Here is a 25,050-nt window from a genome sequence, read left to right on the forward strand (position 1 = left end):
GAAAGCGGCTTGTCCAACTAAGTCCTCGACTCCGGAGGAATGGGCTGCCTTTAGGGAGCAGATGTTTGCGGATTGCCAATCGCAGGGCACAGTTCTGTCCGCGCCTTCTAACGAAGCCGTCAAGGAACAGTCTTGATCCGTGGCTCGTACGCCTTTGGGCTCAGGTCTTCGGCGTGATCCTCATGGGGAACCTTCGAGGTCCTGTTCGGACAAGGCTCAGGATGGTCGCAAGAGACATACTTCCAGGTCTTGGTCCTCGTCCCCAGCAAGACCGCAGAAACCGACGGGCTTGAAGGCGTAGTCAACGCTGTCGGCGCTGTGTCTGTCTGATACGGATGTCGAAGCTTTGCCTCCGTAGCAGCCCTCTGCGCCCTTGTTGCCACTGAAGCCCTCCACGCCAAAGCCATCGGCGCTCTCAACGCCTTTGGGGCCTTTTGGCCGAAATTTACTGTCTGAGATCCCTGGTACTGTGGATCCTCCAAGGAAGGCTACTTCCAAGTCTGCCAGGCCTGTTATGGACTCCAGACCCTCGGCTGTTCCGAGAGGACTTTTACCTCCCTCTAGAAAACCTCTATGAAGAGAGGTCAGATTTAGATCTTGACCAGGTTGAGCCTGATGTGGCTGCTGTCTTTTCAGGGAATAGCCAATTGGAAGACTTGAGACAATCTCTTCCTGACGCTAATAGCCTGGACACTTCGCCTGAGGTGGAATTTGGCATGCCTGAGCCTGGGGCTCATGCTGAGTCGTCATACAGGAGACTTATGGCTAAAGAAACTGAATACCTTGGTCGGGCCAGTCCTCCTGAAGCTCTTACTCAGGATGACTTAACAGACATTTTGGATCAAGGTCTGTCCTCTTACCCAGTGTTGCCATTTCATTTAACCTTGCAGAAAAGGGTAGCGGCTGCTTGGTAGACCCTGGAATCTCTTCCGGCAGTTAACTAATTGTTAACTAAGAAATACTGCCCTTCCGGTAGCAACCCCAGCTACCTTTCATCTCACCCCTCTCCCAAGAGTTTGGTGGTTCAGGCGGCTACCTCTAGGCAGGCGGCGTACCCTACCATCCCTCCTGATGGGGACGCCAAACGCTTCGACGGTTGGGCACACAAGCTGTTTTCTGCGGAGATTATGGCGCTGAAATCAGCCAACTCCACTTGTACCTTGGCAAGATTTCCACACACTGTGGAACTGTTTCTCTTGCGGCTGTGCATATTCCCGAGGGGGAAGAAAGGGATGGGTTCCTTGCTCTTGTTCCGTCGGATTTGGACACGGCTGACAATGTTAGCCGGTCCATGGCTGCGAGCACAGTTACACGCAGATTTGCGTGGTTGCAGAAGTCTGGTTTTGCTCCTGATGTGCAAGCCTGTCTTTTGAACATGCCCTTTGATGGCGCACATTTGGCAGCAAGGCTGACGAGAGCCTTGATGGATTGCAAAAAAAAAGCTGTGGCAAAATCTTTAAGCGCAGCTTTGCATCAACCTCTGCCTTTTCGTCTACTACTCCTTTGGTAGAATGAGAGGAGCCGCCAGTCAAAGGGGTCAGCGTAGAAGTACCCGTGGTGGTCTGGGAAATGGAGGTGCTAAAGCCACTTGAGCAGCTGCCTCTTTGCCTTCAGGCGTTGCTGCAGCCGCTGCAAAACAGTCATGAGGCCATGTCCCATGGTTCGCTGGTTGGGGATAGACTGTCTCAGCATCTCGAGTGGCGAGCCATTACTTCGGATGCCTGGGTTCTGGATACAGTTGCCCACGGATACTGCCTTCCCTTCCTAAAGCGCCCTCACAACAATACACCGGGGAATCTCTTTGAAGCTTCTGGATCTGCTCCTTGTGCAGGAAATCTTGACCCTGCTAGAGAAGGGCGCTATAGTACTGGTGCCTGTAGCGGAGAGGAACAAGGGATGGTATTCCCCTTTTTTATCCCAAAGAAAGACTGGGGATTGAGACCCATCCTGGACTTGCGTTGGTTGAATAAACTTCTCAGGAAGGACAAGTCCAAGATGGTCACTTTCTCAAGTCCTCCAGGCCATTCTTCAGGATTGGTTGGTGTCTCTGGACCTACAGGATGCTTACTTTCATGTGCCGATACATCCCATGCACAGAGAATACCTGAGGTTTGCAGCTGGCGACTCGCACTTTCAGTTTCAGGTCCTGCCATTCGGATTGACCTCCACCCGAGGGTCTTCACCAAGCTAATGGTGGTGGCGGCAGTGTATGTCAGACGAGGGGGTGATTCATGTCTACCCCTACCTGGACGACTGGCTGATCCGTGCACGTTCTCCTGAGCAAGCATTGGATCACCTCGGTCTCGCCTGCCACTCCCTCCACAGGCTGGGCCTCTCCCTCAATTTCAAGACTTCTCATCTGACACCTTCCCAACAGCTCCAGTACATCTGGGCTGTGTTGGACACGTCCTTGAAGTGCTTGCTCCCAAGGTGAGGGCTCATCACATTGTGCAGATGGTGGACAAGTTTCAACATGCCCAGAGTCTCCTGGATTTCAAATTCTTAATGTTGTGCAGCCTCATGGCATGCTGCATTTTTTTGGTGCCAAAGGCCAGGCTGAGATCCTTGCAATGGGTCCTCAAGATGTAGTGGTCAGTTCAGGCAAGATGTCGGATCCAGTTCAGATTCGAATTTCGGTCTCCCAGAATCTTCTGTGGTGGGCCAACGAAGGGAACCTGATGAAGGGGGAGCCGTTTGGCAACCATGGCCGGCGGTGACACTAATGACTGATGCTTCCCTCACAGGATGGGGTGCTCATGCCGACGACTTGACCGCCAGCGGTCGTTGGTCTCGCCGGAGTCCAAATTCCACATCAACCTGTTAGAGCGGAGGGCCATCAGGCTAGCCCTGAAGGCTTTTCTGCCGTCTGTGCGGGGAAAGAGTGCCCTGATCATGACTCACAACACAGTGGCCATGTATCACCTCCAAAAAAAAGGGGGTGGGGGGGTAGGGTCACTCCCGTTGTGCAGAGGGGCAATGCAGCTCTGGTTCTGGGCCATCCAGCAGGGAATTTCGCTCTCGGCAGTTCTTTTGGGCAGAGACTAAAATGCGCAGCGGACGCATTGAGCAGGCAGAGCATGATCTCTCATGATTGGGAGTTGGCTCAGGAAGTCCTTCTGGAGATCTTTGCCCTTTTTGGGAACCCCACAAGTGGATCTCTTTGCCGCTCGTGCCAACCAGAAGTGCGAGAGATTCTGCTGAAGGGAATTTCCTCTGAGAGGAGCTTTAGACTAATTTGGAGTGGATTGGTAATTCCCACTACTGTACGCATTTCCTCCAGTCCCGTCATTCCTCAAGTGTTAAGGAGGTTAGAGGTTTGGATCCAACATGATCCTCATTGCTCAGGATTGGGGCAGGAGAGCGTGGTACTTTCTAGAAATGTCCATCTGCCCTCCACCCAGTCTTCCCTACTGAGAGGATCTGCTCTCGCAAGAAGGGGGGGGGGTTCAGACGGGGACAGGTTCGCCATCCAGAGGTCAGGACTCTCAACCTTCACGCTTGGTATCTGAAAGGTTGAGATATGAGGATTGGGACCTTCCGGATGATGTGATGGAGGTGTTGCTTTCGGCCAGAAGGCCAGCAATGAAATCCCTGTACCGTTGGCGTAAATGTTGATCCTTTTCAGTGTTCCGTTTCTATGGTTTTGTCTCTTACTTTTTTGTCCCACATGGGCCTTCGTGTAGGTACCACTAAAGGTTACCTGGCGGCGCTGTCTATATTTAAGCGCTCGTCTGAAGAATGTTTTTTGCTTTAAGTTTCCTTTTGATTTCTTAAAGGACTGACTAATGTGTTCCCGCCGTCCCCTTTCCAGGTGCCGGTTTGGGATTTGAATTTGGTTTTGAAATTGCCAATGGGTGCTCCGTTTAAACCATTTGCACTCTTGTCCTTTGAGATGATTGTCCTTCAAGACATTGTTTTTGGTTGCGGTTACTTCCGCTCAGAGTGAGTTGCAGACACTTTCATCTAAGCCGCCCTTCACTGTGTTCCATAAGGACAGGGTTGTACTAAGGGTACGTCCTTCCTTTCTACCTAAGGTCGTATCTGAATTTCATTTGAGCCAGAAAGTGGTTTTTCCTTCTTGCCTCCGCCTCATCCTGGTAAGGAAGAGGAGCGACTCCATAGGTTGGATCCTTGGAGAGCTGAGCTTTTGTTTCTCAGATGTCCAGGGTCAGAGTATACAATGAACTCTTTGTGGGCTATGCTGGACACTGATTGGGCCAGGCTGTTACCAAACAGACCTTGTCCAGTTGAATTATCCTCACCATTACTGAATGTTACCGATTGGCGGGTAAGGACCCTCCTGAAGGGTTGCAAGCTCATTCCACTAGGGGCGTGGCTACTTCCACAGCCCTATAATAGGGAGTTCCTATTCAAAATATTTGTGATGTAGCCACATGGGCTTCTATCCACACCTTTTGTTAATCATTATTCTCTGGATACGATCCATGGTCAAGCTATGGCCTTTGGTAAGGTGCTCTTTATTCCGCCATCTGATTGGGTACTGTCAATTCTTTTCCCTCCTCCATTTTCTGGTACTGGTTTGGGAGTCTGTCAAAATGTGGAATACGTTGGCGGACACAATCCATTTGAAGAACAAGTTACTTACCAACTCGTAACGTTCTTTCGATTGGATGTTCCTCCAACGTATTCTACATACCAGCCTGCTCCTTTGGAGAATTTCCTATGTGATTGCAGCTTACATTTCCGCAAGGCTATATGCAGTCAAGCAGGCATTGGATTGGTGCCACGTTATGGGGGAAAAAACACTGAGGCTACGGGCGCCGTGCGTCCTATTTATAACATCGCCTTCGACAGAGGCCTTCGAGGGACATTGACCTGACACCATCGACGCAGGACGGCCTCTGCCGAAAAAGTTTACGAAGTGCAAGTACACAGCTGTGGACATTACATGTCAAAGATGTGGAATACGTTGGAGGACCATCCAATCGAAAGAACGTTACCAGTTGGTAAGTAACTTGTTGATCTGTGCCCATTCCGTTTAATTCTAGAGACCCCCCAGCTCTTTTGCTGGTCTCGGGGCTTTTTAAATTTTACTCCTGAGTGGGACCTTTTTCTCACTCCTGTTTTCCTGACTGATTTTCTTTGTTCCTTACTGTTATACATTTTTTTTAATTCTTTAAGTGATTCCACCAGAGCAATACAAAGTTGGGCTCAAATGAGCTGTACGTTAAAGTCAAGCCCTTACATTCGTTCAGCAATAGACAAGTGAACAACCATCTTTTCCAAAGTCCCCTAGCTCTGAAGTGACGCAGTTTTAATTTATTTCAAAATAACTACCGCCACCCAGTCCCCAACATACTAAGGCTTGGTTTGACTCCTAATGTCGGTTAACTACTTGCACTCTTAGTCCATAGGGTCTTTTTTCACCCGATCACATTGTGGAGAATCTTGGTCTGAATTGCTGTTCCCTTTCTTTAACATGATCATAAAAGGGGACCATATGTTGAGAATGTTGCCATAAGGTTTTACTCAATCCTAGGGAGAAGTTTAAATTGTAAGCCATCGGACTGAACGGGCTGAGCCCAAGGGGTATCTGTTTCCATTGCAGAGTTTGGTCCCAGTAACCCAAGATGGCCTCCTACTTAGGCCGCACCCTTCAAGAATTGTAAACTCTCGAGTGGGATATTCATGACTTCCTGCACCACGCTTTCCCCTGCTCCATTCCAGACCAATATAGCATGGATGCCACCCGAGACACCTATGTATATCGCTGGATTTCAGATACTCCCAACCATCCTACCCTTGGTGTCGGAGCATAACCCATCTTGGCACCCTTGGGCGCTTCTAATACCCGATGAAGCATAGGATTTCCAACTAAATTATTCCAGCTCTTTCTTCTCCCTGACCATTGGGAATTCTCCTTGTAGAATTTCAATATCCCATGGCTCTCTGATGTTTAAGGCTTTAGAGTAATAGCAAACCCTGATACTTCCTTGAAGTCCTGGAGCACAGACATCATTCTGGACAGTGTGGTCCGTGTCTCCTTCATGACTAGGAGAACGTCGTCCGCATACAACGCAAGTTTGTGGGTGCCTATTTTGCAGCTTACCCCCAGATCTTGTCTAATCCTTGCTGCCAAAAGTTCCATTCCCATGGCAAAAATCGGAGGAGACGAGACCGCCCTGACGAGCGCCACGTCTGATCTGGACTTGGGTTGTAAGTTGGTCATTTAACTATATTTGTTTGGAGGGGATCTTAGTTTGCCAAAACCATGCAGGTAAAGGTTGGTCTGCACCCAAAGGCCTTCAGTGTATGCCCCAGGAACCGCCAGTCAAGACTATCGAAGGCTCACCTTGCGTCTAGGACCTCAACCGAGAAGCGTTGTCCGGATTTAGTCTTGCGCTCTATCAAATCTATCGCCCGCTTTATCTGGAGTGTCTTCCAAGGGTAAACCCAGCCTGGTCCAGATGGATTAATTTTGGCAATATCCCTGCCAGTCTGGTCGCTAGGATTGTAGCATACTTTTTTGTCACCATTCATGAGGTATGGGGCGGTAACTTGTACAGTCTGTTGCGTCTTAACCGGGTTTGAGAAATGTTGTTGTGGATATCACCATATCCTCTGTCACGATTCAACAGTCCCTGATCTCGTTGAAAAGTCTGGTTGGTTAGTTGTATGAACTACTCCCTAAATGTTCTATAATGCCCATTCCCAAACCCATCCGGACCGGGTGTTTTGTTGGCTGGCAGGGAGCTAACGGCTTCTGCCACTTCCTCGGAGGTTAGAGGTCCCTCCAGATACGTCCTGTCTTCATCTGATAATTATGGGAGCGGAAGCCTACTAAAAAATCCATCCTGTTGGCTCAGATTTTTACTCTCCATGACAGTTCTGCATGGAACTGTTCCACGATCGTCAATTTGTCATTTATTTTCAGCACATCGGTCCCATCCCTCAATTGTGTTAAGTAATTCTGCGTTCCGTTTCCTGAGCTTTGCCACAAACGATTGGCCCCTCCCTCCCCCAAAAGAATATAACGGTTTTGTGTTATGTAGGAGCTGAGCAAAGCGGTCTGCCATACGGGCCTCATTCTGCTCTGGATTTCCGTAGTGTCAGTAACGATTACGCTGTCTGCCGGATTTTGTGCATCATCTCACTGTCTTTCACCTCCTGTTCTCAAGCTGTCTGCTGTAACTCTCTATTTTTCACCACGTCTGCATCCCATACTAACCAATCCACCTTCCTCATGTCATTTTCACTAAAGTAATTTGCAATTGCCTCTTCCATATTAACATCCGGCGTCCCCCGGTCAGCAGGTGAGTCCTTTGGAGCCCCCCTGACACCTCTAAAACTCCTGGGCCTCCCACTCGCAGGCCCCAGGCCGCGTGTGCTGCTTAGCAGCCCAGACCAACTCTCGTGGTCCTCCCTGCCTCCAACCCTCCCGCACCCGTGATTGGCTGCCTGGCTCCAGGCTTGTATATTATGCTTGCTGAACCGGGGGATTTCTCCGTTAACATCCGGCGTCCCCCGGTCAGCAGGTGAGTCCTCTGGAGCCCCCTGGCCCCTCTAAAACTCTTGGGCCTTCCAGTCGCAGGCCCCAGGCCGCGTGTGCTGCTCACCCGTGATTGGCTGACTCCCGGGACTTAAAGATTCTTCCCAGGGCAGCCCTCTGCCTGGCAGCCCCTCGGCTAAGGACCCCAAGGCAAAGGGCGGCTCCGGGAGGTATCAGCAGGTGTCCGCAGGGAAGCCAAGGAAGCCAGCAGCCAATAGACGCCAACAAAACCAGGAGTGTGGCATGGGTGGGGGGGCAGAGCAATTACTCTGCTCCAGAAAGCCCTCACCACTCTACCTTGCCTCTCCATAACATAGACTGTCATAGTTTTACAACATGCATGTTTAGAGAGATTTGTTAACTTCAGCCTAAATCCATTCTTGGATGGACTATAAATGTTGCACGCACTAACATACACGCCGATGTTAGCATGTGCCACACTCAGCTGTAATCTTAACCTTCGCATGCGTCACATCTAGATGGAATTGTGAATGTTAGCTTGCGTCACATCTAGATGGAATTGTGAATGTTAGCTTGCGTCCCATCTAGATGGAATTGTGAATGTTAGCATGTGCCACACTCAGCTGGAATCTTAACCTTAGCATGCGTCACATCCAGATGGAATTGTGAATGTTAGCTTGCGTCACATCCAGATGGAATTGTGAATGTTAGCTTGCGTCACATCTAGAAGGAATTGTGAATGTTAGCTTGCGTCACATCTAGAAGGAATTGTGAATGTTAGCTTGCGTCACATCTAGAAAGAATTGTGAATGTTAGCATGTGCCACGCTTCATGCAATAGTGAATGTTACCAACTAACAAATCCACTAACAATTTCATCCGTCTGCATACACCTCTCAAACTCTAACCAAACACAACCACAAGCCTTGAACGCAGCAAACCGCACAAACTTCACCACACTGCAACAATAAAACAAAGTCCTCATAGAATTGCACAACAGAACACGATGACTACCGACCGTAAAACGCCCCAAGCCCAGCCAACGGACCCAGCGGGCTGAGGCTGCCAACAGCACATCACTGCTTTCTTGCACTTTTCCCGATCATTCCCACTAACTCGACCTCCCCTCCTTTTTTCAGAGCGCCAGGGGACCACTCCGGTAGTGACAGTGCGCAGTACAAATATCCTTTATCATTAACATATGTTCCCTGATTGTAGTGTGTCTGAGTTAGTTAATTCAGCCTCCATCTATTCTTCCTACTCCTCCTCCCGAACGGGTACTTCCGTCTGCAGGATCACAGGGGCATGATCTGTGAGATAGCAGACCCAATGTCAATCGAGAGCACCTGTGGTATCAGTTTCAGATACCAGGATCGTATCTATTCTCAAGAAGCCTTTGTGCGCCGCTGAGTAAACCGTATAGTCCCGATCTGTCTTGTGAAAGAACCTCTATTTTTCTAGGGAGTCCCAGATCCCTGAACTTCCCCAGGGCGTGCCAAAATCTCAAATCATTGCCTGTGGGTGCCAATATTTTATCTAGTGTGGGGTCCATTAAGCAATTACAATAACCTCCTGCCACTACCTGACCCTCACACCAACTTCTGACTCGCTATATTACCATGGCCAAAAAGCAATACTGTTCCTCATTAGGAGCGTACACCAAAATAAATGTGAATTTCGCAACCCCTCCCACCCAAACATGCCCTTAAGTACTAGAAAAAGACCGTCGGGGTCCCAGTATAGAAATTGCTTCTTAAATCCCAATGTGGTGTATATCGGTAGTCCCACCACTCTTAGTTCCACTTGATGCTAAAAATCTCTGGGAAACCCCTTGTTAAAGGATATTTGTACCGCACACTATCACCACCGGAGTGGTCCCCTGGCGCTCTGGCGGCTCTGAAAAAGGGAAGGGGGATGAGTTAGTGGGAATAGGCTGGAAAAGTGCAAGAGAGCAGTGATGTGCTGTTGGCAGCCTCAGCCCGGTGGGTCGTTGGCTGGGCTTGGTGTATAACGGTCGGTAGTCATCGTGTGCTGTTGTGCGAGTCTGTGTGGTTTGTTTTGTTGTTGTAGTGAAGTTTGTGCGGATTGTTGTGTTGTAGGTTTGTGGTTGTTTGGTTAGAGTTTGAGAGGTGTATGCAGAGGGTTGACATTGTTAGTGGATTGGTTAATTGGCATTGCTGTCATTGCACTTATGTCAGGGTGTGATGCTTACTATCATTCACTATTCCATATGAGTGGGGCATTTGCTAATCTTCAATATCCTATCTAGATGCGAGGTAGGCTATTGATAACCTTTCCCTCTAAGTGTGGGACATGCGAACATTCACAATCCTCTCTAGATGCGACACAGGCTAGAGTTAATAATTCCAACTACGTGTGGCATAAGGGAACATTGTTACATCTGTCTAGACGTGATGCATGCCGATCTTCAGTCCTCTCTAGGTCTGGCACTTGTTGACATTGGCAGGTATATTAGTATGTAATGCAAGGCAACATTTACAGTCCAGCCATGAATAGATTTAGGCTGGTGGTTCCAAAACTCTCTAAGTGTGCATGGTTCTAAGTCGGGGGCAGGCTACATTATGGAAAGGTAAGGTAGAGTGGTGTTGGCTTTCTGGAGTAGAGTAATTGCTCTACACCCCACCCATGCCACACTTTGTTGGTATCTGTTGAACTGCTGGCTTCATTGGCTTCCCCTGCGGACACCTGATGACAATCTCTGGAGCCGCCCTTTGCCTGGGGGCCCTACGCCGCAGGGGCTGCCGGGCAGAGGGCTGCCCTGGGGTGGTCAGTTATGAATAGTGATTCAACCTATATGGGGCGGGGGTGGGCTGGGAGGCGGGAGGAGAGGGGAAGGGAAGCCGTGCCGACAAACGGATGTAGCCCCACCCGGGGTGCCCAAACCACGAGCAAAAATCAGTTAAACGGAGGCCCAGGAGGGTACACTGTTGGGGCGACTCACCTGTGTCTGCATGGACAATCATTTGATACAACCTTAAAATTAATTTATTGAACATCTAGACTTATTGAATACAGACTTAAATTAGCTGTACCATATTCATATTTGTTTGTTGCTGTTTAAATTAATTTGTTGCATAGCCAGGCGTATTTGCTGCTATTCTAAAAGTAACCATTATATAGCAAAATCCTGCCGGTAATGGACAAGATGACACCTTGTTACCGGTCTCCCAAACAGGGGGAGGTGGACTAAAACCTGCAGGGGTCCTTCTCCAGTGAGGTCCTGACTAAGAGTCAATCCTTGAAAAGAAGTGGCTTGAGCCTTGTGAATCATACCCAAAGTGCGTTGTTGCCCAGGACTGTTCTCGAATCCTGCACTTAAAAGGCTTTTTGGTATGTAGCACCTTGATTGGAGGCTCACCCTTTTCTTGAGGGCATGCCCATTGAAGCCTGTTTCCCAAGACAGCTTCTTATGAGGGCTGTCCTGCTAGAGAGGTGTTACCTGACCTCACAAAGGGTCAAAGAGCGGCTCAGTCTTTTCTGCTCTTTGGCCTGTTGGTGATCACAGACGGAGATCGGACTAGAATTTACACAGCTTGTCCATGGCTAGCAAGGCTCATAGGGTTGACATCAGTATGAAAGGAATCGGGTGTGGCTCTTAATAATGATGGGACCAACCCGCCAGCGTACCACAACCTAGCTATGGCTCATATTTTCAGATTGGCCTGCTACTAGGTTGGTAGATTATCATAATATCATGGTTTTGGGACAGATGTGCAGACTTAAATTCAGCCTCTATACTGCAGTGACTTTGCTGTCACAACAGCTTTCAAACAGGGCACATGTGACCTCTGAGCCTGCTCTGTACCACAGGAAAGCAGGGGCTGCAGGTACACACTGTGCTACTGGCTTTCTGAAAAGTGTATCTGAATAGTAGACCACACGTTCTGAGATGGAATTACCTGTATAATTTTATTTATTACCTCCCCGGTGGGGGTCTCATTCTTACCACGTCCTGTGGTAGCAGATGTTTGCTGTATGAATGCCACCAATGCCCCAAGTTCCACCAGGCGACGTAGTATAGAACAGAGCTTCATTGGGGAGTTAAACCCTTTTTATCTCGGCTATCCTCAAATGTGTAGTTCGCAGAGTCGCTCTCATCGTGCCAGCACTCCTTTTGCCTCCTGGGTGCCGAGCCAGTTAGCCAAACCGCTAACAACCCCCCCTCCACCAAATCTCCCCCCTTCCCTCGTAACAAACCCAAACGCCTTCTTTTCAGCGACAAGTAATGCCACTAGCCCAACCAGGGCTGAAAAACATGTCCCTGGGAACATTGGTCAGCATCCGGACTGTCCCCACCCAGGGCCCCCAATCCAACCTCTTCCCAAGCAGAGTAATATGAAGATTCATTCCTACCCCCTCTTGCCCCACTTTTCAGCCAATGCAGATCATCCCACCAACTCCCTTCCATCATATGCATAACATTACCAAGTCTGTCCAGAAATGGGAGTCCCCTCCCTCCAAACCTTGGTTCTATGAGGTCGTTGTCTGCCCTGTCTCCCAAGATTTGCCTAAACGGGACACTACATAGTACTCCAATTCTGTGTCTGGGGCAGACCATGTTTTCCCCCGGAGCCTGATGATCCTCCTGGATCTGTTTTCAAGGTAGTCTTGCTTGTTGGAAACCCATTCCATTTGTTAAAGTGGCGTCATTCTGCGCACAATCTCCTCCTGTTTGTGCCCCTGCTTGCACAATGCTGTTTCTGTCTCCTCCACTTTCTTTCTTTGCTGCCAGCATGTGCTCATTAACGTTTATTGATTTTTGTAAAGTTAAGTCTATAATTTATTGCTTGATTTTGGCCAGCATGTCTTGCAAATCTGACCGCCTTGTGGGTGGGTCCTCGACCTTAGCTTGTGTATGCCGCTCCAGTGATACTTGAACCTGTGCCACTGTCTGTTGTGCCTTCTATTTGGTTTCTTGGCCCCTGCAACATGGTTTTAATGTCACCCGAGTGCAGCCTTTTATTTGTCTGATTGCTTTGACATATTCACTGTTTAATTCTGCCCACCTGCCCCCCACGACTGTTAATGCGTCTCTTTTCCCCCTTGTTTCTGCTGTTCTGGCCCACTCCATCCCTTGAGTGGAGGGGTGTCCTATACCGTTATGTGAAGTTTCACCAGAGAGCAAGAAAAATGTTTGGGTTGTGATACTTTCCGTGTGTCCTGCTACAGGTATCTTTAGAATTAATGGTGAAGCCTTCTACACTTTGGTGTTGCGGGTCTCTGTTACTAATCACACAGGAAAGCTTATTGTTTCAGGGCCCCGCCTGGTCGGCCCTCACGTGCCATTAGGCCTTCATGTCCCTGCTCCCTACCTCCAGGTCTGTAGGACTCCTTACCGCACCTTCAGTTGTAATTCCGATTGGGGCGGGGGGATGATTTGGGGTGGGAACAGGGTAGTCCCCTCCTTCGATCGTCGTCGCTCACTTGTGCTTGCGAGGGTGGATGCAGGTTATCTCGCAGTCCAAGGTCGTTTCGGGTTGCTGATGTTATACCAAAGTTGCACCTTGGGAGAGTCAGCTTGAACTTGCCCTGCCTCGATCTCCAGTGCTTTGGCCCCAATCTGCTCTGGACGGTGTGCTTGTTTGAGAGGTGGTTCCGACCCCTGCCTGCTGAGTCGGGGGTAGGCCACTTTCATTTGGGGGATTGGGCATGTGGGGTAGGACATGAGGGAGGCAGGGGGGACAAATCGCCCCACAATTTTAAGTGGGGGGATACAATTGCATTTATCCCCCCAGTTTCCCCCAGTTTGTCGCTCTGCAGCCTGTGCAGTGATGCGTGCAACAAACTTCAGACAGCTGCAGCGGGTAAAGAAGTTTCTTCCTCCCTCCCTCCCCTGCCTTCCGCGCATAAAAAAAAATAAGGCACACTTTAAACAGCCATTGGTGGTACTTTTCGTTCACCATGCCAAAAAATCCCCAAACCCCTATCGGCTGCTAATGATGGTGACGAGAGTGGTATTTGCATCGTTCTTACCCAAAGAGAAACTCGACAGCGCCAGAAAGGTGATGACCAACATCCCTTTCATTTTTCCCCACTCCTCGTAGTCATTGGGTGCCCTGATGCCCCTCGTTGAAGTGTCCTCAGGCCTCTCCTCCTTTAGAGAAAATGGCAGTGGTTGGCAAGTAGAACCCTGAATATCTTCTCTGGCACTGCTGTGGACGGGATGAGTCTAGAGCTCCAAACTGGGCATTGAAACAGCCCCATGCCCCGGTGGGTTCTGCCCGGGGCCAGGGTTTGGATGAACCCTGTCCCGCCTGCTTGCCTATATCCCCCCCCCTTCCCTCCCCCTTGCAGGACCGGCCCTGGGACCCCCTGAACACTGAACACTGAATGCTGAAGGCTGGCTGGACTGTCACCCAAGCTTGGCTGTGAGCCACTGCCAGGCCTCGCAGAGGAGAGTTTATGGGAGGAAGACATTCACCCCCCAACAATGCAATGTCCTCTGCTTAGGAGCAACCCTTGACAAAACAATGTCCCATTGCATGAGTCCTGATCTGTTCTATATATTAGAAAGTCCACCCGACCCACTTTACTTGGAGCACTGCGCACAGTGTAGTCATGGTTTTTCAATCTGCTACTGGCTAGCGACGAAACAAAATGTGATTGCTTACATGCTGACACATGGAAACGTCATGGCATGACTGATCATGTACAGGGCCGTCATGAGGTGGGTGCCAGACGGCAAACTGCCCAGACATTGCAGGGCACAGGGGCCTTGCACGCTGCGGTAGATGCCTTCCTACTGCTCTGACTGCAGTCACATACGTGTGCTCCCTTGCGCATGTGTTTTGCAGCACGCACCTTATGGGGAGGAAAAGGAAGTAGGGTGATAGCTGACTACAAAGGGGTGTTCCCATTGTGACCCCTCCTCTTCATTCAGGACACTGAACTCGTGCAAGCCATAAGTCTATTGGACTGAATACACAGATGTTCCAACCTGGCAGAGGCCCCTCACCTGGCTGTCACATCCAAAGATGTGATCAAACTTTTTTTTTTTACAAGACTTGCACAAGTCATGGAGATGAATCGTGCGCTGATGAGTCGATGGCAACTAAGTTGAAGGAAATTCATTGAGCGTGTATTTACTGCAGGCCCACTGCATTGCACCCAGTGTCCACTCACTACAGCGTGTAGTGCACTATGTATACTCAAATCTGTGTAAGCGAGAAATGCATTGTGAACTTTCATCAAAAAGCTTCCTGTTCAAGTTGCACAGTTCAAACCCATTAAGCAGATGTCGCGCACCAACAAACCTTGGCTACCACAACAAACATCAACACAATGCTGTGTTTTCAAATCTTTTCAAGATGTAACTCTGCTAAAAGGGGCAATTCTCCTGACAGGTTTAGGACTAGATGGAGCAGAGCACACCACAATGAAAGACCAGCATCAGCCAGAGTTTTACATTAAGCATTCGCCTCTCGATTTTGCTGTTTACTGTTTCCAAGGCTATTTATTTGCCTGCACATACAGGAAAATCTATCGCACTAGGAGAAGGCCTAACATCGTGCCCTGTCATTCCATCGGTGTATCATGTTTCTAAAGTTTGTTAATAGTTCAGCTCAGTTAATGGCCATAATTCGAAATGCTGAGTCATGCCTCAGAGTAAGGAGTTTGTGTATGGTATCCTCGCCAGAAGTGGTGGCCTCTTATTGTCCCAGATGTTAAATAGTAAAATGCGTCTCTTGGATACTGCTTTGAAGCTTTCAATACTTTTGTATGTATTGAAACCAGGAGTGTATCCTGATTGGGGATCACCTACCATTATGAAGTCTTAGATACTCCGTCCTTTGCACATCCGGCCCATCTCAACTCAACAGAAGCCAAGCGCACACAGAGTCTATATTCCAATCAGAATGTACACAGGTTCTGTTTCTTTTATCTAATTGCAGAAATGTCAGGCGAACAGTCAATAAGAATGCTGCTGCGCGAGTGCAGCTTTTTAAGTATCAACAGGAGACTTTGCTTCACTCCCATGGTTGATTCCAATAAGGATTTGGAGACCTTAAATATGTATTTTAAAGCTTAAACTTTGGTGCCTCCAGTGGAGCTTGTAGAGAGGCCCCCACCCTAGTGTGTGAGCATGGAGTAGTAGGTGAGTGCAGAGTTATTGTGAGATGCGACTGAGACCAATAAACAAGAGGCTTGTTCAGGTATTTATAGGAAGATGGGCACTTCAGGGAAGGAATCCCGGCCTCTTAAACTGTTTAATGAATTGAGAAACCTGAGGGGCGTACCCTTGTTTCATTTCATGAATCATGATAACAGGAAAAGACAGTGGCTGTGTCTGAGGGGAGCTGTGTGCATTACCTTTAGTTGTAAATCAGTTTAGGCCCATTGGAGGCAGATTTGTTCCCGCGACCATTAATACCTGTTGAAAGCAACCAGTCCTTTTCAAACGTCAGTTTTTTTGTGCAATGTTCACCCGTGCTTTTTAAATTCCATACAAGAATTCAAGTCGTTTTACTGTCGTCACCAGATGTAAGTAACTTACTTTCTTGGTAACGTAAGGGGATCCATGCAAGTCACATTTGGCTGAGTGGCTACTCACGCCGTGGCAGATGTGGTAGCTGACAGTCACTCCAGTCCTGTGGCTGCCCCCCTCATGGCGCAAAATTGGCTGGTTTCCCTCTAGCTTGCACCCCAGTGAAGGGAGCCTGAGGGCAGGTGTTTTTGGGGCAGACATAAAAGATCTATCGATCAGATGGTCCACAGGTTTGATTGCGAGTGGGATAGAATTGGTGCTTTATTCCCGAGGTTGCCGAAATAAATTCCATTATGTTATAATAACCCATGCTTTTTAAACACCCTGAAACTATTGTGTTTGTGTTAAAAAATGGTGAATATGACTAACATTGAAAAAAAACGTAGTGTTAAGAGGGACAGAATTGAATGATTTTGTACTCTGAACTGCTTTTCTTTTTCTTAATTTTCTTCTGTTTTCTTTCTTCTTTTCTCTTGTTTTATACAGTGAGATGTGATTTAATACCTACTGCTATTTTAATTTTGTGACAAGTCGAGTTCTTTCACTAAAATATAATAAATAAACAAATAAATAAAGCAAAGTACCAAGGTGTCCCCTGTCTCCCCCAGATTTTATGGGTCTCCTACGCCCCTGGGATTGGGGACTCGCGGTGTGGGCTTAGGCCTCAGAGCTCACTGAAGCAACATCTAGTGCAACTGTCAGCTAGACTCTTCCCTCGTTCCTTACTGTTTTATGCAGTCTGGTAAACTCCATAGGCATCTGCTTTTGCATTGACTCTCCACCTTTTGTGCAGTGCCACGAGGTCCCTGAACTTCTATCAATGTTTAACTAAATTTTCTTGGGTGAACTACTGCTTCCAACAATAGTAAGATGATCCGGGTCCGTCTTTATGGGTCCTGCACACAAGTGCTGGGGGGGTAATAACCTAGTAATTCCTTTAACTCATTCCTCATGTTACATTTTGTTACACTAACTCACTTGAATGGCTGGTGGCAATGGTTTCTTATCTGCAGGCTGATACCTCAGCTGCAGTGCTGCACACGAGGCAACCATTTTCCAAAAATTGCCTCTCCTTTTTTCACCATTTCTTGTTCGTTTTTTAGGCTTTTACTGTTTACATCAGGTTTGAGCCTTTTGTGTAGTTTGCCTTTGACTGGCTTCAGCCCAGAAGACCGCCCAGGCTCCAGTGTGTCTGGAAAGGCAGGAAGTGAGGGATTTTCCCTGTCCTTTGTCTCTAGGTGTCCCTCTTGGCCGGCTAGCTGTGTTACGGAGAATTCTTATATAAGTGCTAATTCCCTTCACCTTGAAGAACCCCGCAACTTTGCTGGATTTTTGAGGACTTGATTTTTTTTTTTCCGTGGAAAGAGTGCCTTTTTCCCCCACTCTTTTTTTTTTTTTTTGTTTTTTTGTGTGTTTTGATGTGTTTTACATTTGTGGTGTTTGATTATGGAGTTTTAGATAACGCCATAGGCATCATATTTTCCTGTGTCACACTGCACCCTCAGTGCAGTGACACAGGGATGTCTTTTAGACTTCCCAAAGGTTTAAATACCTTCTCTGGGATAAAGCACTATTTACCAGAGAACGTAAAGTGAAATTGACTTTACTAGTCTTTCCAAATTCATAGGCCCAGCACACACTACCTTACAATGGAATGCTGGAGGGGTTGCATAGTATCCCGTGTCTAAAGACTCATGTAGCAGTCAAATGCTACCCTTTCATATTGAAAAGGCTGGTGGCAGTGGTTTTACAACAAACTACATGATTTTTCCCGCCCAATAACACCGGTCGCTAAAAATCACGGGAGCCATGTTTTTCAAGATGGCGCCTTAAGCCCCTTTGTTTAAACGGGTCCCGGCCCCCCCCCCCCCCCTCTTGTTCCTAGGACTGAGGCTCAGGAACAGCAAGATCTGCAGGTCCTGCCAGGAACCACGACTTCAGCAACATTTGTTTCTTCATACAAAGGTACTGAGCCAACCCGATTGGGAGAACGCCACTCTTGCGGTGAAAGTTTGTGAAACTTTCTCAGCTCGCAGGCCTAATCAACTTGTGAACCGACAAATGATTCTTTTTTGTCTAAGCTACTTCTGAGAACTTTTTGCAAAGACTTTACGATTTGGTACCAGAACGGCTCTTTCCTATCCAGAACACTAGCCCATTGACTTTGGCCTGGCCTATTGACTTGAATTGAACTCTTCTGGTGAACTGAAACTATTTGCACTGTGTAAGTATGTGATCTATTCCCGCTGAAGCTCTGCAGCTTTGTTGACTGTTTTCGAATCGACGGGGAAGATCTGCAAAGGACTTCCTCCCTTAAGCTGGTGGGATCAACTAGCTTCAAGACGAGCTCTAATTTGGCGCAACCCCCGACTTGCTGCCACTTTCCAAGGCTACAGAAGCCCAATCGCCGCAATACCTCGACCACTTGTGATTGTATTGTCTTACGAAGTCTGAAGCCTGCCAGATCTTCGCAGGCATCCAGAGGACCCTACAGAAGCAAGAAATCCTTGTCCAAAGTCCCCTCACTCGAGTCCAGGACAGAGATCAAGGAAATGCTAACTGGAGCTTTTCCTTCTTCATTGGCGCTGAGAAAAGGTGCCAAAACTACAAAGAGCCGCTGAATCGATGGAAATCCATTGCTGCCGAGCCCCTAGAGTGCTGCCGCAGGAGCCTGCCACACATCCTCTCCACTCCCGGTCAGCGCAACGAAGGACCGGGAACAAGGGTCCACTCCACTGCATTGCATCGTGAAGGCAACAGCTGTAAAATTTTCTTCATTTTCTAGGTACTGTGGGGGTTTGGGGTATTTTATCCTTTTGCCATTTGGGGTGCTTCCTACCCTTTGGGAGTGCTTTTTAACCCAACATGAAGCTCACCACAACTTACCTGCATTGGCCTTAAAGCTTGTGCTTTCTAAAAGGTGCCTTCTCTCGAGTTGCTGTGATTTCTCTTTTGAACAGTATTTAAGCAAAAATATCTAAGAGCATCAGAACTTTGACTTTGTTCATTGACTGCTGTCCTGGCTCCCTAAAGCCAATAGGTTCGGAAGGAGGCCTTTATCAGTGCTTGTTCCCTTACAGGTCTTAAATGTTGAACACTTTAATGCTTGGATAATTGACTGCCTGCATCCCTTTGGGAGAATCGAACTGTTCTTATAACCTATCAGTCTGTTCTGATCTAACCCTAACCTTTCCTTCCTGAGAAAATCAATATTGCAAAGGTGATACTGTATACATGTTAAACTAGCCTCAAATGACATGACTCCTGCTTTTTAAAGAATGCTTTAAATATCTTTGTATAAATATATTATAACTTTAAGTGTGTGTTTACTTGAGTACCTGTTTACTGGTTTCCTTGCACAGCTCTACAGCTCACATTACCAATCTTAAGATATGCGTGGCTGCTCAGTCACACTACCAACTTGTGCAGTACAGGCCTATATTAAAAGATTGGTCTAAAACGAAGTCTTGTGTAGTCCCACACCAGTGGAGCTGCACTAATTCTTACATTGTTAGGCTTGCCATTCCAAGGGAGGAAGATTGCTTCAGATCGTCCCCGTTGCTTAGAAGTTGACATCTGGACAGCAGCGGTTACTCTGCAGGCGCCGGGAGTTGCTGGGTTTTTTGTTCTTCTTTGGATTCTTGTTCAGTCTACTCAGTGTTTCAGCTCTATGACCTCTGGATTTATGCAGGAATCCTGGATGAGTCCACCATTCGTATCCCATGCTCCATTCAGACTTCGGGATGGCGGTCCATTGGGGAGAGATGGCCTCCCTGTCTGAACTGGTTTCTCTCAGGCACGCTGCAGGATAAAGGAGGGGGGAGTTTCGGTTGGCCTTGCCACTGTCTGACCTGCCAGCACTCAAATGGCCCTTGAGACTTTCCAAGGCTACCCTCCACCACCTAGCAGGGTAGAAAGACAACAGAAAGGAGTGACCATCTTGTTTAGAGCTTATAGTAGTAGAGCCACTGTTTTGGGCAAATGCTGTCCTTTGTGTCCCCCTATGGCAGATGCAAAGACATCCTGTGATGAGTTCACAAAGTTGTGTAAAGGGTACACTGCCACCACCCCTAGTAACCAAAATGTTACTGGAGAGTGGGGGGAAATGAGATGCCTTTTTAGATCTCTTCAGCACTGCTAACATAACTTGTCATGAGGTCGGGTGTGCTTATCTCGCAACAAAATACACCCAATATAAAAAGTATGAGTGTGAAAAAAGGTCCCCACTTATTCAGGTGAAAAATCCAAGATTCCAGCAGAAAGTGCTCTGGGACTGACCGGTGGAGAGAATTTCGCACAAAGAGGGAAATCTGTTCTAACAGTACCTGTTGGTATCAAGACAGGCTCTTCTTGGTTGCACACAGGAGCTAAATAGCTCCCAGTACCTAATCATTTCCTACCCTAAGCTTGTTATATACAGTTTACATAACAATCAATGAAGGAAACGTGTGCTTATTTCTAAAGATAAATGTTACTTATGTATGTTGAGAAGTAGAACCTGCTACTGTCATTTTCTGAATTTAGTTCCAATTAGTTTTTTGCCACAATGATTTTAACTTCACATCTTCAGTTTGCTTGGATTCTCTTTGTAAATCTTTTAATGTGGTTTATCATGGTTTTTATTTTTGATAGGCTGAAAACCTTCTGTTGGATTCTGATATGAACATAAAAATAGCAGACTTTGGGTTCAGTAATGAGTTCACCTCTGGCAACAAGCTGGACACGTTTTGTGGAAGCCCTCCATATGCTGCTCCGGAACTTTTCCAAGGCAAGAAGTATGATGGCCCGGAAGTGGATGTCTGGAGTTTAGGGGTCATCCTTTACACTCTAGTGAGTGGATCGCTACCTTTTGATGGACAAAACCTAAAGGTACATGACAAATTACTTCACCTTTAACCTATGGTTGACGATTGGAAAAGCCATTGTCATACTTGCACAGTTCTGCCCGCTTTTTAAGTTCATGTGTACTGGTGTGTTTTATAAGTCTTGTGTTCTTCCCTTTGACAAGGAACTAAGGGAACGAGTATTAAGAGGGAAGTACAGGATCCCGTTCTACATGTCCACAGACTGTGAAAATCTTCTCAAACGTTTCCTGGTGCTGAACCCAACCAAGAGAGGCACGCTGGAGGTAACCTTGGACTGAGCGGTGTCCTAGTGAATGGATTTTGTCCCAGTGAATAGATGTTATCCCAGATCCATCGCTCCGTAGTTATTTAAGTTTTTGTTTGGCTGTAGTTTTCACTAATGAGAAACTATTACCTTCTCATTCTGTATGTTCCCCTTAACTGGTGTCTGTGTAATGTTTTTGCCAAGAGGTTTTTTTTCAGAACTTGGTCAGGGGTTCTGAGAAGCCAACGCACGTTCATTTGAGATTGCATTTTGTTATTGACCAAACCGTGAAGGGGAGTGACTGAGCAGTCTGGCTACTGGCTCAGACCCAAGAGGAGGTAGACTTGGTGTGAACTGAATCACTCTTTAAAACCATTTAGGTCCACAGTTGGGGTAACACCAGCATGGGTTACTGTCACTTTAGATTAGAAGTTACATCGGGATATCATGAGCTCTGTAAGATATCTAATGTGGGGGGTGGGGGTGATTAGAAGTAAATTCACAAGCAGTGCTGAAAATGGAGTAAAATGTACTGGGGGAACCCGTTAATCTTTGGAGGGGCGGGGCCAAGGAGGACCTGCTGGAGGGGGCAGGGCAGGCCATGTCACACAATATAGTAGCTCTTAATAGAACCCAATCATGGCAATTGGCATAAAAGCAAAGGGCATTATGGGATCTTAAGTATGCCCAGAATTTTAAATTTGAAGCATGCCTTATTGTGCTTCCGTAGGAAACCCTTTTGAGCTAATAATGGAAGTGGGGCTATACAGTTTTAATTGGTCACACTACTCCCAACCCTAATGTTTCTACATTGCATGACATATGTACCAGTATGGACAGCTACACAGGTACGAGGCTTTGGCTGTTTGTGTTCAGTTGCTCATGCAGAGTCTACTGAAGGTGTCAGTTGAAACATGAGTTGCTCTTGCATGTGATAACTCTGCTTCAGGACACATACTTCCTGTTCTGAAGCAGTTGTCACATGCACAAGCAGCAACCTGTGCTTCGAGCAGACCATGTTTAGTAGACTTGGCAGTGCTGTAGTGTCTACTGAAAGCCTCGTGTTTGTTGTAGCGCTGATGAGTGTCGTGGGCAAGCCCCTGGATCTGGGGACAAGACCTAGGGGCAAGACGTGATTTAAAAAAAAAAAAAGTTATTGCCATTTTGATGACACAGAATAGTAGTTATACATTACTCATTATCCCCAACATTAAAGCACCCTGTTAATATCCTTTTTCCGAATCAGGGTAATTCTCCTAGAACACTGGGTATGTGCGATTACCGCCCCCCAACTTGGCCAACAATCCAGTCTGACATATTTTTTAGTACCAACACTCTCTTCAGTCAATCTTCCAGCTATGTCCCAGCCTTACTAGGCCAATCAACCATATTTCTAAGAACAGTAGCCACATTCCGTCAATATCCGATCTGGACTCATCGAAGAGGTGGGTTAGGTATTCAATATCATATCGCACAGATTTGAGCTCCACTCCTTCTCCCTTGGCATTCGTGGACTTTTCCAACGTTGGGCCAGACAACACCTCACCGCCACCAACATATGAAACATGCGACCCTGTTCTTCCTCGGGCTTCCCTTCCATATTTACACCAAAAGGGAGGAGCCACGTGGAGAGGTACCTCTGAATCCCATCCATCCCTTTTCTCCACAACATGACCGCTCTCCAATATGGCTGCACCCTGACGCAATTCCACCACATGTGCATATAATCCCTGTTTTCACTGTGATACTTCCAGCAGTGGGGGGGGGGGTCACAGTCCTCCCTCATCCTGGCTATCCTCACTGGAGGTTAATGCCACCTATGCAATAGTTTCAGGGCTTGGTGTCTATATTGAAGGACCGGGAGCATCTGGAACAGGAATAAGAACTTGGGGAGAACCACCATCTTTAGAGTTCAGATTTGCCATCCACAAAAACCCCAGCCCTGCCCACCTCTCCATGTCTCGCTTCACTGACGACCAGAGGGGGAGAAAGTTGCTGGTGAATAGGTCCCCCGGGCATCGTGTCACATGAATCCCCAAGTAGCAAAAAATGTGCCTCTGCACCTTAAAAGGAAGCCCTGTCACAAATTACCTTTCTCTGGCCAGCAGCCCTCATGCTATGAACGCCACAGATTTCCCCAGGTTGACCTTGAAGCCCGACCTATTCCCACAACGTTCCAAACTCTGCACCACATGGGGCACAGTTTGGGATGGCTTGGAAATAGAGTAGTCCATTGGCCGCAAATAGGCTGAGCTTGCAGTGGATCCCACCATGACACCCCTAATCTCCCCATTGTCCCAGATCGATGCCGACCATGGTTCCATCCCAGTGCGTATATGAGCGGGAATAGGGCACATCCCTGATGTGTGCCCCCCCGACCTCCCCTAGTGGGAAGGTCCTTGATTTGTTCCTGTTAACCACAACTTTAGCCATGAGCTCTGAGTACAAGGCCGATATCTAACCCATCCATCTCAGGCCCATTCCCAATGACGAAAAAACCCCTCCCCCATGAAGGTCCAGCTCTCCCATTGGAACACCTTCTCGGCATCCAGGGATAGCTAGTGAGCTCCCTCCTCCCGGGCACCTGGTGCACACAGCACGAGGAGCTTTCCGCATTCTGTCTGCCCCCTGCCTAACGCAAACCCCACCTGGTCTGCATGAATCGATGGAGGAAGACCTATCTCCAAGCGCGTCGCTAGGATCCTAGAAAAAAAACTTTGCGTCCACATTTAGAAAGCAGATGCGCCTGTATGAGGCAAACTCTGCAGTGTATTTCCGTGTTTTTGTTATGACCACGATCAGGGCTTGAAGAAATGTCAGCGGTTTTGTATCCTGCCCCATTAGGTTAAACAGCTTAGTGGTTTCGCCAACAGGGTTTGATATTGCTTGTAGAAATGTTCTGTAAAGCAGTTTTCATCCTGGGGCCTTTTCGGTCTTCAACCTTTTAATGGCTTCAGGACACCTTCCCCTGTTATCTCCTTCTCCAAAAGCTTCTCTTTCTGCACCTGTGAGTTTTTGGAGGTTTTGTCTGGCCAAGTATTGCTGTATGTCCTCCATTGACTCCTCCTACTGCTTAGTGTATAACTCCTTGTAGAAACGGTTCCATGTCATTTCATCGCGGGATGTTTTTTCGCTGGTTTTTTTACAGCAGATTTTTTTAATGAAGAAAACTAATTGAATTTTTATTTGGGGGGGGGGCCCTCAAGCCCCACCCCCTTTGTGTTTTTTTAAATATATTCCTAAACACCCACTTTATATATTTTTCTAATCCCTCAACCCCCCAAAATAATTTGCAGTGAAAAACATTTCATGGTGAAAGGACGTCGTACTGTAGAAAACTGCAAAGCGCTCAGTTATCTGTCCTGTCTTTCCACAGCCGGCCTCTGCGGCCCAGATACCTTCCGCCCTGCAACCTCTTTTATTTGCCAGCAGTGTCCCCACCATGTCGCCCCTCTCATAGTACCTCTGTCGGATGAATCTAATCTTCTTGACAACCTCCAATTAGGACTGAGTGAAGTGCTTGATCTCGTCTCATTTCCCCCAAAAGGACTGCTCTGATTCAGCTGTACACACATGGCTCTGTTCTTCTCAAAGCTTACATTTGATCCATGCCCTTTCGCGTTTCCTATGGGAACCCTCCGTAATGAACAAACTCTGAAAAGTGGCCTTAGCTGCCTCCCACACCGTCTGTCTCCCCATTGTCATTAATTTAAAAATTGACCTGGATCTCCTTCCTCAAAAACTCTTGAACACTTGGTCTCGCAAGAGCGTCATTACATCGCCACCTACAGTTCTGCAGTGCCTTGGTTAGCCGTCAATGAACTACCACCAGTTTGTGGTCTGACCACGTAATGGCCTCCACCCATGGCACTCCAACCTCTCCTTCCCCCCCGACAACAGCAGGAGGTCAGTTCTCGTGTATGCTTGAAGCAGGGTTGAGAAAAAGGTATAGCCCCCTGGTCGCA

The 25,050-nt window shown here is 47.7% G+C and overlaps 1 protein-coding gene across 5 annotated transcripts in view; it reads left to right on the forward strand.

The window, feature by feature from the left end:
• The window catches only part of MARK3 (microtubule affinity regulating kinase 3), a 606,883-nt gene that overhangs the window by 333,485 nt on the left and 248,348 nt on the right, over positions 1-25,050 (forward strand). For all 5 annotated transcript variants that reach the window (XM_069638126.1, XM_069638125.1, XM_069638123.1 and 2 more), the window contains exons 8-9: positions 20,609-20,845; positions 20,985-21,104. In XM_069638126.1, coding sequence (XP_069494227.1) covers positions 20,609-20,845; positions 20,985-21,104 — 357 coding nt within the window. The remainder of the gene's footprint in view (positions 1-20,608; positions 20,846-20,984; positions 21,105-25,050) is intronic.

Source organism: Ambystoma mexicanum, chromosome 14, assembly GCF_040938575.1.
Source record: "Ambystoma mexicanum isolate Mex_15411 chromosome 14, UKY_AmexF1_1, whole genome shotgun sequence".
Classification (NCBI taxonomy): domain Eukaryota; kingdom Metazoa; phylum Chordata; class Amphibia; order Caudata; family Ambystomatidae; genus Ambystoma; species Ambystoma mexicanum.